Source organism: Paroedura picta, chromosome 13 (assembly GCF_049243985.1).
Source record: "Paroedura picta isolate Pp20150507F chromosome 13, Ppicta_v3.0, whole genome shotgun sequence".
NCBI classification, from domain to species: domain Eukaryota; kingdom Metazoa; phylum Chordata; class Lepidosauria; order Squamata; family Gekkonidae; genus Paroedura; species Paroedura picta.
Window position 1 is genome coordinate 2,345,743 of NC_135381.1, and position 13,200 is coordinate 2,358,942.

Below are 13,200 nucleotides of genomic sequence, written 5' to 3' on the forward strand. Positions count from 1 at the left end.
GTGGTGACGTCTGCCCTGTGTTACCCGCCTGGCCATGGAGAGGGCAGTACAGGGAGAATCTCCTCCTTCGCCAGGTGGGATGGGGAGAAGGAGAAGACACCCTGAATGAACCGCTTAGGTGGTTTAAGTGATGTCTGGATGCAGCCGTGCATGTCTGTGTGGGTTTCACGGTGTGTGTGGTTTTAATGTCGTGAGCTGCCCCAAGTCCATTGTGGGGAGGGGCAGTATAGAAATTAAATAAATAACAATAATGCCTGAAGGAAGTAACTAATATTTATTAACTAAGTTGGCTCTTTTTCCCCTCTGTATCAATGGAAACAAATTCCTGTTTTCCCCCCTATGGCAGCTGTGCAGATAGTAAAGGATAGCATAATGTTAGGAACAGAACACGATTTTTAAGATTCTTAATGTGCTTGGTAAATACCACGTTTTGTGTTCTGTTTATTTGTTTCTTTGTTTTTTGTCTTTTAGCTGGAGGAAGAGAGATCCGTCCTCAATAACCAGTTGTTAGAGATGAAAAAGAGGTAATTTGTGTGTGTGAGTTGTGTGTGTGTGTGTATATGTGTGCACATGCGTGCTGATCACCAGAAAAATGGGATAACGTTTAAAAGTGTGTTGAAAGTTTGATTCCTTCGATCCCTTTTGTTATTGAAATGCCCCAGGATTGCTCATTTCCACTGTCTTTGCATGGGAAGAAGTACTAAGTACATGCAAACAGTTGCATCTTTCTCATCACGAAAAATAAAGTACCAATGCTTGATTTAAAAAAATATTAGCATTGCTTAAACCAAGCACGTGCCATCTCCGTTAGATGTTTCCTTCTCTGTTCTCTGCATTTCAATACCCAACATAATTCGGTGCCGTTTTCGGTGTCTAGTGGAATATTTACTATATCACTTTCGCTTGATTGGACACGAATGAGCAGCCCTCCTGCAGATGGGCTTCAGAATGCCTCACCAAGGACAGTGGCCACATTCTGTTAGGAGGACATGGCTGGGCCTGAGAAAGAGACACCTTCAAGTTAATTTTTTGACAACGTCAGCCAGCCGGTTGACAAAGACCCCGGGAAACTGTGCCACCTCCACACAATGTCTATTCAGGCAAAGTCTTTGTCTCATCAGTTGTGACCCTATTTTGGGATGCCGTAAAATGCTTCTGGGTTAGCGGCAGCTTCCCTTTTTAGCCTGCCCAGTTAACACTCTCCAAATCGAGCGCTTCCACTATCACCACTTAGCACGCTAATGGGACGGTAGCAAATTCGTTTACGTGGAAGCATGAATGAATTACCTCTCCGAAGCACACTTGCAGCTTTACCTGCATAGAATAGTGGCACCTTTTCTTTTTTTAAAAAATTTGGACATGACATTAGAAGCCTGGTGGCCAATCAAGAAGGTAAACTCAGCAGGGACAAAAGCATCCCTCTCTCTGGCTCAAGAAATAGCAAGGGGATTTTCTTTCTAACCTCTTTATTTCTTTGTGGAGCTGGGGGGCAAGAGTACGGGAGACAAAATGTCTCCGGCAGGTGGACGCGACCAAGCTTTCCCACTCACCACAGGATTGGCTTTTTCCTGCCAGGAAATGGGAATGGGCCAACAAGAGAAGTGGGTGTTAGATTCTTAAAGCAGGGGTAGTCAAACTGTGGTTTGCTGGCAGGGGCTCGTGGGAATTGTAGTCCATGGACATCTGGAGGGCCGCAGTTTGACTATCCCTGTCTTAAAGCCCTCTAGCTAAAGAAGGGCACGGTGTTACTTCAGCTCTTTAGGCCCATTGTGGATTTGCTAACTGTCTGACTGTCTGACTGAGCTTGCGCTGTTCTCTCAATACTCATTTCACTCCTCTCTCTTCCCTTTCCAACCCGGGCTTCCTTTGCTATATCTGTGTGTCTTTAATGGTAAGACTAAAGAAAGTCTATCCACGTTACAATAAATAACATTTCCCTCCAGTAAAGTTGTACATATTTTTGGCTGCCTTCCGTTCCCTCAGTGTCTTGCTTTCTTTTTGGTTTGGTTTTGTAAAATTCTCAGCAGTATTAAGTCTTTTTGCTTTTGTTTTAATTTTATTTTTACAACAACAACAGAATTCACTTCAGTGCCAATTTAGTTCTTCTTTTACTGTATTTTGCATTTCTCTTCCATGTTTCTAACATGTGGTTCTTGTTATCTTGCATTTTTAAAGCTTGCCCAGTATCACTTTAAGGTATTTGCTTCATTATTGGAATTTCTTGTTTTGGTTTGTTTTTTTTTTTGTGGCAAGGGAAGAATCTGGGCATTGATTGTAGGATGCAGGGGGTGATCCATGTGATCTGGACAGATTGCTCATCAACTGCCTCACAGAGCCCACCAGAATTGTCTCTAAAATTTGCACAGGAGCAAATCTACCCAGTTTGATGGAGCAAATCCCATTCAGTTCCAGGGGCTTTCTGCAGGAAACCTATCTGGTGAATTACAGTCGGCTTGGAAAACAGAGATGGACCTGCCCCTTCAGCACAAAAATTAAACTATTGCTCAATTGGTAGAGATCTCTGATCTGTGAAATTGCGTTCCAAGTTCACAGTATCTGCAGTCCTATCTTGTTGAGTTTTCTTGGCAAGACTCATCTTGCAGAGTGCAGGATCTCTCTGCGTATTCCAATATAACTAACCCCAGTGCTGACCACGTCATTTTAACCTCATGATATATGTCAAGAAAGACTACTCATGGCAGTTTTGGTGCCTAAGGTAGGACTGCTATATGTATTTTCTCCCAGTGTAGGTTAAAACATGATCAACCTACACTGACAAATGTACTGCCCCCACGAGTGTTAGGGCTCTAGCAACCTTGCTTGCCCCTGAGATGTTCAAAGGCATGAGCTGGGAGAGGCTTTTCAGAGTCGAGGCCGAGATGGAACTGCTGTAAAAATAAAAGCAGAAGGAATCTTTGAAATGAGCATTGCTGCTCCTCCCAGTTTGCAAAAGAGCTGAAAAATAGATTGCTTGTTGGAGAGTCCATATGATCAGGGGCTGTGTGTATGACCCATGTTCAGGCACTTTTACAACAAAAACAGTCTTCTCCATTTGGGCACAGAGAGAAACTTACAGGTTTCTCCATGTCCTCCTCCTCTGTCTCAAATGTGGTGAATCTTAAAGCTTGGAAGCCCAACCAGTGAGTGCGGAATGCACACGCACACCCTGACTCACTTCCCTGAGTAGACCCACTTCTCCTCTGCCAAGCCCATGTGGTTTGATGCCTCCACTCTCTTCTCCAGGTGGCCTCTGTTCTTCTGCAGTCTGCCCAGAGTCTTGCTTAATAGCCAAGGGTCAGCCCTGTAAATCGAGGAGGATTTTCTTCCATGCACTTAAGCATTCTGTGTGGAACCAGAGCTGGGGCTTAAATGTCACTGAACTTCTCTAGAACAAAAACAGCATTTGTGATATTTAGGGAGGCCACTCTGGCCAGCCTGCTCCCCCCCCCCCCCGCTTAACTCTTTCACTGTTTTAAAAGAGGAAAAATCTGATCCAGCTGTCATGTGTGTCTCTGTGTCTGTGCATCCCAGATTCTCCTCTCGCTGCTTCCATTCCTAAAAATAAACATCTGCATAACTTTGAAAGGCCTTCTGTGCTGTATTCCCATTGTTGCTTGTTTTTTGCATCCCCACCCCCCACCCCCCGGGCTTCTGCAAGGATTAAAACCGTGTTTCATATGCTGGCTATCGTGGTCCTCACTAACTGCAGGTTTCCTACCTCTGGCACGACCTACGCTTCTCCCTTCCTTAGTCTGCATTACGTGATGCCTGGACTTGCATGACCTACTCTCTCTTCCTGGCCCCCTCCTGCTTCTTGGGCAGTGACCATTCTGTTTGACCATTAAGCTGGCAGGCACAGTTCATTGCTGCATGCAGGATGAGCTTCAGTCCCTGGCATCTCCAGTTAAGGGATCTCAGGTGCTGGGGACATTATTTCTCTGCTTAAGAAGAGCTGGATCTTATATAAGAAGAGAAGATCTTATATGCTGCTTTTCTCTACCTGAAGGAGTCTCAAAGCGGCTTCCAATCGCCTTCCCTTTCCTCTCCCCACCACAGACACCCTGTGAGGTGGGTGAGGCTGAGAGAGCCCTGAGATTACTGAAGAATAAGAGTTGGTTCTTATATGCCACTTTTCTCTACCCGAAGGAGGCTCAAAGCAGCTTCCAGTCACCTTCCCTTTCCTCTCTCCGCAACAGACACCCTGTGAGGTAGGTGAGGCTGCATGTGGAGGAGCGGAGAATCAAACCTAGCTCGCCAGATTAGAAGTCTGCACTCCTAAGCACTACACCAAGCTGGCTCTTTTTAGGACTGCTGAGCCGGAAGGACCAATGATCCTGAATCAAGCACGCCGTATGCTCGTATCAGTTCAGACCTCTCCGAGAAGGAGCCATATCCACTGTATCTTCTCTACAGGCTCCCCCTTGCGAGCCAGTTTGGTGTAGTGGTTAGGAGTGCGGACTTCTAATCTGGCATGCCGGGTTCGATTCTGCGCTCCCCCACATGCAACCAGCTGGGTGACCTTGGGCTCGCCACAGCACTGATAAAACTGTTCTGACCGGGCAGTGATATCAGGGCTCTCTCAGCCTCACCCACCCCACAGGGTGTCTGTTGTGGGGAGAGGAACGGGAAGGCGACTGTAAGCCGCTTTGAGCCTCCTTCGGTTAGGGAAAAGCGGCATATAAGAACCAACTCTTCTTCTTCTTCTTCTTCTTCTTGCAACAAATAGAATCCCCTTCTTTTCAGTGGGGTGCCGAGAGGCATCACTCTCAGCGTGCTGTAAAGAACCCACATGATAAATAAATAAATCTAGTCCAACCTAAAGCTTCTATGAGAAGTATCTGTCTAGCCCCTGCTTGAAGACCACCAGTGAGGGGGAGCTCGCCATCTCCTTAGGCAGCGGAACTACTCTGTGAAAAATTTCCTGATATCTAGCTGGTATCACTCTAGATGGGTTAGTTTGAATTGTTTTACATAAAATGTGGCTTTAAAACTACTGTATTTATGCACTGGTGGTACCTGCCCTGAGCCTTTAGAGAAGAGCAGCATAAAAAGGTAAAGGTATCCCCTGTGCAAGCACCGAGTCATGTCTGACCCTTGGGGTGACGCCCTCTAGCGTTTTCATGGCAGACTCAATACGGGGTGGTTTGCCAGTGCCTTCCCCAGTCATTACCGTTTACCCCCCAGCAAGCTGGGTACTCATTTTACCGACCTCGGAAGGATGGAAGGCTGAGTCAACCTTGAGCCGGCTGCTGGGATCGAACTCCCAGCCTTATGGGCAAAGCTTTCAGACAGCTGCCTTACCACTCTGCGCCACAAGAGGCTCTTAAGAGCAGCATAGAAAAACATTTATTTAGTTTAAACACATTACTATGGGTCCCCTACTCTGCTGCCCACAGGAAGTGCTCCCTGCCCCCCTCCAAGGGACAGCCTTTCTCATACTTCAAGAGAGCCCTCCTGACCCCTCTCAGCCTCCTCTTCTCCAGGCTGAACATCCCCAAATCCCGCAGCCTTTCCTTACAGGGCTTGGCCCCCAGGCTGCCCTGCATCATCCTCATCGCTCTCCTCTGCTCCTTCTCAATTTTGTCCACGTCCTTTTTGATGCGAGGCCTGCAGAACTGCACACGGTGCTCCGGACGGGGTCTGACCAAGGCGGTGTGTCGCTGAGCCCTGCCCGAGCGTGAAGATGGCCTTCTGTGGAGAGGCCGGCCTTGCAGCAATTAGTGAGGGCCAGCAGATACTTCCAGGTTCACCCATGCTTTGCATGCCACCCGTTCAGCTGAGCTTTGCATGTCTTTTGTGTTGCCTGTTGATGACTATTTGTCAAGAAGTAACAAAACTTGGAAGTTTAGGCTTCTACCTTCTCAGTTCTCTGTCTCCAAAACCTATTAACATCTTTCTTTAAATTCTAATGGAAACGATGATATGCAGATTCTGGCATGAATCTTCGTAGGTAAAGCTTTTCATTTTATTTCCACTGTTATAAAGTCCCAAATAATTTTAGCCGAATATAAAGCCTCAGTCGACTACAGTAGAACTGAAACTTTCTGTTAAGAATTGTTTTCCGCTAACACGGCTCTTTTTTAAAAAAAATTAGAAATCAGCTTATTCTTTTTAAGCGCTTGGTTTTGAAGCTGCACTAACAAAACCAGTCTTCACCTAACTTCTGGAACTGTTTGACTCTCTTTTTTAGAGAATCCGAGTTAAAAAAAGAAATTGATGAAGAGAGAACTTCTTTACAGAAATCCCTCAGTATTACTAGTGCCTTGATCACAGAGAGAGATGAAGAGCTGGAAAAACTCAGAAATGAGGTATTATTTTTGTTTGCAAGGTACTCCTTTTTCCTCTTGGATGAGTGTTCCACGTCGGCAAATATAACCTTACAAAATTTGTATATGCCGAATGAAGGTCTTGCCACTGGAGGGCATGTTCAAATGAAAAGTTTGGCAAGTGACACATTGCGTTTGCTGAACCTGAAAAATCAGCTTTCAAGTGTAGCCAACCAGGGGTCCTGGGAGAGCTTATGATGTGATCGATTGATCCCTGGTTGTTTGGCTCCAGCATCTGGCAGTAGGCAGTATGCTATCTCCGGTCATTATGTCTGCTGGCTACCTTAGATAGATCTACATTTCATGTATTTATGGCTGTGTCCCCTTACAAGGTTTTGTTTCCTTCCATCTGTGTCAGTTTTCTTTCTCTCTCACTTATGCAGGTCACTGTCCTTCGCGGGGAGAACGCCACGGCAAGGAGTTTGCATTCTGTAGTTCAGTCGCTGGAGTCTGATAAGTTGAAACTTGAGCTAAAAGTAAAGAATCTGGAGCAGAAGCTCAGAGAGAGCCAGCATCTACCTCCCAGCTCCTCAGGTAAATGCAGCTCTGGTCTGCTTGCTGCATCTGTGGTCTTGCGACTTGCCGAACTCTGGTTGGCTACATGCGCTGGATCCCTTCTGACAGCACAATTAATTTGGGATCCCCCCATGCAGTGATGGCAGAAGTTCTCCATCTTAAGTGCTCACCACATCATCTAAAGCCATCCTCTCAAAGAAGGAACTGACTTAACAAATAGTAATTCAATCAGGGTAAGATCTCTCCATACATTATATTGTTGTCATTCTCCTTTGTTGACCTTGGTGGGGGGCGAAACTGCCATCCTTGTTCTGGTCGTGGGAGCAGGGGGAGTCATCCAAGCCAGGAGTGAGAGATACCTGTTATGTTATCGAGTGCCGTTGCGCATCTGTAGGTGTGTTCACGCATTCCCTGCCTCTTGTAGACACGTGGAGTTTACCCAGCATGGGGGTCTCCTTTTTCTCAGCGGTAGCTGTGCCGTAGAGTCCATGCAGCCAACTGAGCTTTCCAAATGGCAAGAAAACCTTAGCGTGTGTGTCTGCCCTGGATCAGAAATGGCGGGAGATGGGCAATGGAGCAGCCCTGCTCACCACCATACCGAGAGCTCTCCAGAAGTCGTAGATGGTTTAGTCTGGTGGCAGTGACCCAGGTGTCTGGAGTTATCCTCATCCCTTTTTTCTCTCTCTCAAGATGACGCCGCTGGTGGCACCACCCAGGATGAAAGCGCCCAGGAAAGCCAGGTATGCTTTCTGAGGTATCAGGACCAGGTAACAGCCGTGTGTTTGGCTACACGCAGCTGGCTCACACCCTGTAGATAGATTTTTCAAATTTTTTCAAATTATTGTAAAAGGAAAAAAACAGCAACGTATCAGAAAGATACAAGAATATCAAATCATAACAATCAGAAATTGCTATACCTTGTAAAATACATTTTAAAAACTGATGGGCATGATAAATATAGCAACAGAGGCCATTTGCAAAGGTGAGTCAGAAATTCCGAACCAGGGCCCCGTGAGAGGTCTGCTTTCCCATATGCTGCTCTGTTGGCCATTCTCTGCTAGTGACGGCATCCTTAAGAGGTTTTCTGGAGGCTTCAAGTAGCACACACCAGCGGAGTCATAGCGCTACACAGAGACGAAGCCATGACAGTGACCTTCCTATTATTTAGTCATGTGCACCATATGCACAAATGCATCAATTTCAAGTAGGATGAGCCCCTTCACGGTTGGACAAACCGTGTGAAATATGAATACTTAAGCCCGACGCCCTTCGCAAATGGGGAATTTCAGCAGCGACTGGGAAATGCTGCTTCAGCAGAAGACACAGAAATGAGGGGTGTTTTGAAACACCGCTTTGTTGTATCGGGTGGAAACTGGGGAGTGTGGAGGAGGGGGAAGGTCAGAGATGATATCCAGCAGGCCTGCTTCTTGGTACTGTGCCGCCGCCGCATACAGACTTGATAGTAAGTAGCGTCACAAACATACTAACACGTGGTTTCTTTCCCTTTCGCCCTTTGCTTTCGTCTGCTGCTGGGAACGCTTTCCGTCAATCAGCATATGGTTTGTTTCAGCTTTCTCTGCTTTAATTTTGTTCTTGTTATTCAGTTGGCTCTCTCACGTTGGTACAACTTTCGTTGGCCGTCTTTGCTAACGCACGTCAAGCCGTCCCTCTCTGCAGCGGACAGAGGCCACCCAGGCAGGGCTGGCATTAGGGACGGGCACTGCTGAGCAGTCCAGTAGCCTTAGAAAGGCTTGTCTTTGTTTGTTTATTTAATTTCTTTGGCAACAGCCACAGCCGGTTGCCATGCTGCCCTTCTGCAGCCGCCACAGCCTGCCCTGACTCCGATGGTGCTGTAAGAGCAGGGCAAGCCCCGTCCCTCTTTCCTCCCTTGATAGACACACCATCCCTGCAGCAGAACAAAGCTTGAGTCCAGGCGCACCCTTAGGACTAGCAAAGTTTTATTTGTTGTGATATCTGATGAAGTGTGCATGCATATGAAAACTTATACCTTGAAAAAACTTTGTTGGCCTTAAAGATGCCCACTAGACCCAAGCCTTGTTCTGATTGCTTCAGACTAACACGGCTACCCTCCTGAATCTAACATCCCTGCAGGTGGAGGGTGACAGGGCTGGCCCCTCCACTTCTTCTTCCTCCCCTCCTCCGCCAGATATCTGGGAGCCAGAAGAGCAGTGAGTGCTCCAATAACTGCTGTCCCAGAAGGCAGAAGTTTTCCAGGTGTTAACAATTTGCGTTCGCACATTGCTTTGTAATTAAGCTGATCAGTGCTCTGTGATACCTAAAAGTGTCATTCAGTGTATATCTGTTTCTTAGGCACAAACAACTAAGTCAGCACTGCCAGTGCTTGATAGCCAGTTCTTGCCATGCGAGCTGCTTGTGTGGATGTTTTGCTTGTTGTGCTAGCTAAAGCTTCATCATCAACAATCAGAATTTTTATTCCCGTCTCCTTTCCCCCCCCCTGCTGTCTTCAAACCCTTCAGATTGACTTCCTAAACTCCGTCATAGTAGATCTTCAGAGGAAGAACGAAGAGCTGAAATTGAAAGTGGAAATGATGTCTGAGGCGGCTCTCAATGGCAATGAGGAAGAGGTTATTAACTATGACAGGTATTTCGATGCCGGCTGAGCACCACTCTTGCATTCCGCAGTCAGCCTGCCCAAGATGCCTACACAGAGCCCTTCAGTCAGAAATAGTCTGCCAGCTCAAAGCATTCTAATCCAATCTCATAGTACAGTGGTTTTCAGGTTTTCTTCCCCTGGGACATCAATCTCCAACGTGGTGCCCACCAAGGGTTTTCAAAAGTGGCCGGGGCCAGGTGGATTCCTACCCAGTAAGGCAGGGGTTGTGATTGCCCAATTGGTTGTAAAGATCAAAGCAATCTTTTAGCAACAGCTGCCACTACAGCTTTCCCTCTGTATTCTCTCTCTCTCTCTGACTTTTCTTTCCAAGTGTATTTTTCAATCTACCCCTTTTATCCCTTGTACTTGGGCCTCCCAGGTGGCCATGGTAGGCTTGTGCCCATCACCCTGCGTCTGAATTCAGAATCTGCCCACAGGATCGAAATGGATCCTTTCTCTATTAGCGGCTGTACCTAAACTTTGTTCCGGGCAGCACTGTGGATAGTGCTCTTCCTCTGCCTTCCCTAACACTGTGAATGGGGTGACCGTTGATGGATGGGGAGACTGGACATAACTACTTGGTGTAAGACTGACGGAGACTCTGGCCTTTCAAGGATGCGCAGTGGGGGGGTGGCTTTGTTCATGACTTCAGTAGCTGCTCTGTTCTTCAGATACAGACAGAGAAAACCAGCTACCCGTCTTGTTAGGCTAGAAAGGAGCTACAGCCAGTGCTCTCTAAAACCAAAAGAAGTCAGAATCCTGGACATGAATTTCAGGCTGCTTGCCTCTCCAGTAAAGGCTAATGTAGCCACAAAGACCTGCAAGAAGAGGCTTGAGGTTCCTGGTTTGCAGTTAGCAATAATTTCATGGGGGAGGGTTGGGGAAGAGCCCAGAATTTTCCTTAATGTTCAGTTTGCATCTTAATCAATGCAGCAGGTATCAAAAATTTTCCTTCAATAGCCTCCCCCCCCCCAGGAGTTTTAGATTTCCTGAAATCTTTCACTAGAATTGCATAATTATTTTTTGAGGGGGGGAAATTGCGACTATGAGCCAAGGAGCAGGGCCTCTGAGTGGGGAGGATCACAAGGAAATGAGCTTTTCCCGTTTTGGTCTCGGCAGTGAGGACGAGAACCCCACTAAGAAGAAGCCTCGCCTTTTCTGTGACATCTGCGACTGCTTCGACCTTCACGACACGGAAGACTGTCCGACTCAAGCGCAGGCCCCGGACGAGCCTCCCCATTCGACTTATCACGGCAGCCGGAAAGAAGAGCGCCCCTACTGTGAAATCTGCGAGGTGTTTGGGCACTGGGCCACCAACTGCAACGACGACGAGACCTTTTGATGCTGCTGGGGACCGGGGGAAAGCAGCGTTGCTCTACGTGTTCGTCAGGCGACATCCCCAGCAGCAGTTTGGGGTGCGTTGACTTCAAAGAAAATTCAGATGGCGGCCCCTACCAACAACCGACCCGCTTGATAGAAATATTTTCCTCTTCCACTACAAAATATTTTATGCTACCCTTTCTTAAGCGAAAAACAAATAAATAATTTTACTAGGCAGGTTTCTACCACTTTCCTTTCCAGCTCTCGGGTTTGCATCTTCTCCAGGGTGACACTTCCCTGTGTCACGACATTGACTTATAGGAAATGAAAAACACTCTTGAGTTTCAGCTTATTTAAAGACCTTTTTAAAATTATGCTGTTAATTTTCCTATTTGCACTAAGCTCTTAAAGCTCTGTTTGTATGTTTTTTAGATTTTTGTAAAGCTTTCGACACTGGAATGAGTTTGAGAGATGAGCTCCTTTTTTTAATTTTCATCTGCTCGGTTATCTCTTGATCAAAGAATTTGTACGCTCTGGTGCGCTACCTAGAGATCTGTAGTGCCTTGATTTCAGCAAGATTTCTTAACGGCGTGAAACGTTGTTTGTTTAAACAAAATATCATGAAGCAGGTAAGCATACAAAGCTACTGTTGAGAATCTTTTTTTATACAGAAACTTCTATGCTGTGCACATTGATGGAATCCCTTCCTTCCCAGGTTCTTACCACTCCTGTAAAGTTGTACATACGTACATATATAAATATATAAAAGAAAAGAATTATATTTTGGAAAACTTTCTTATTGTCCTAACTGTTTCGATTCATCTGAACGGACCTCTTTGTGCACACCACAGTAACTTTATTTAATGACTTAACAGCCTCAATCTTGGGAGATTTTTTTTACTGACTTCCTGATTGTGAGTGTGCGTGTGTATATGAGTGCATGTAAAAAAAAATCTTCCAGCAAATTTGTATCCTGTAACAGGTTTTTATTAAAAGTCCGTTTGGAAATCAAGTCCTTTTTTTTCTTTTGATGAATGATTTATTTATTTCCCCACCCTCTTCTGGGACTGAATTTTGTTCCCGATGAATGTAAAACAAGGAAATTCAGTATTTAGTAAATCTTGAATTTTCTAAGAGACTAAAACTTTGAGAAAAGTGGGTGAAGCTCTGCCATGCTGATTTCTAATATATATGTAGTTCCTGATGAGATTACTCTGAAATGGAGTTGGTGATGTGTACTACTTGAGTTAACGGTGATGCCAGAGTAAGTTGGTTTTAAATCTTTTTTTGAATGTCTCAAACCATAGATGTAAAAAAGCGAAATTATCTCTCCTGCTCTCTGTACATTATAGAGAAATCTAACTCTTGTATAACCGTGTGTATATTATATATATGTATATGCCTTTGGTGTATTTTTTTCTCCAGATTACAGACAGTATTTGGCACATGAGTATAAGTCAATCTTATGTAATTTGTTTGAAATTTGGAGTAATGAATGTATTATAGTGATAGAAACAAAACAAAGCAGGGAAATCAGTATTAAATTTAATCCAAGTGTACTGTATCTTTAATAAAATGGTTATTCTCTTGTCAGACGTACGGTGTTCTTCCTTTGCCTCAAAGATTTTTTTTAACTTCTCTTGTCCTGGGGATCAAACAGTAGATGTGCATAGAAAACCAGTTTGGAAAAGGCTTTTACTGCAGGTAGGATGGGGCCAGTGGAAATGGATGCATTTGTCCCATTTAAGAATTTATCATTATTCTTTAAACAGTCTTTTGAATGGGTGCCATTTCCAGAGCTTATCTCCAGAATAAGAAAAAAATGGTTAAAAAGAAGAGGGGGAAGATTAGTAATGCCCCAAATTCCAACACTCTGACTCAGGATCCCCCCCCCCCATACCATAGCACTTCAGAGCTCCCATGGACCCCCTGCTCTAAAGGTTAAAAACTTGTTAATTCCAATAGTTTGGTTTTTGTATTGCTCTTAGTTTATTTGCTTGCTTTATAGTCTGTTTTTCTTATAGAAACTGAAGGCAGTTTAAAAACTGTAATTCAATAGGCCAAGGAATGGCTTAACTGTGGCTCTCAGTCTAGATGTCCATGGACTACAATTACCATGAGCCCCTGCCACCTCTGCAATAGGCTGAGAGAGTTAAGCAATATAACAAGACTAGGTTTATAGACAACTGCATAAACATAAAATATTAAACACGTACAACAAAGTTTCAGTCCATGGCACCTTTAAGACCAATTCTGGGTATAAGCTTTGGAAACAGACTTCGCCAACCATTACATATAGGTAGCATATAAGTTACATATAGGGCTAATTGGAGTCATGATGCATAAGTAACTGACTGATAAGTATAGCTAAAATAGGATTAAAGAAGTTGGTAAAATCTATGA

General features: G+C 45.1%; 1 protein-coding gene across 19 annotated transcripts in view; it reads left to right on the forward strand.

The window, feature by feature from the left end:
* Nucleotides 1-12,392, forward strand: part of CLIP1 (CAP-Gly domain containing linker protein 1) — a 77,163-nt gene extending 64,771 nt beyond the window's left edge. For 12 of the 19 annotated variants that reach the window (XM_077308552.1, XM_077308547.1, XM_077308539.1 and 9 more), the window contains 7 exons: nt 472-524; nt 2,176-2,196; nt 6,191-6,308; nt 6,710-6,860; nt 7,533-7,582; nt 9,341-9,465; nt 10,597-12,392. In XM_077308552.1, the coding sequence (XP_077164667.1) occupies nt 472-524; nt 2,176-2,196; nt 6,191-6,308; nt 6,710-6,860; nt 7,533-7,582; nt 9,341-9,465; nt 10,597-10,819 (741 nt within the window). In that variant the 3' untranslated portion in view covers nt 10,820-12,392. The other 7 variants (XM_077308546.1, XM_077308560.1, XM_077308557.1 and 4 more) reach the window with 3 other exon arrangements.
* The last annotated feature ends 808 nt before the right edge of the window (nt 12,393-13,200 follow it).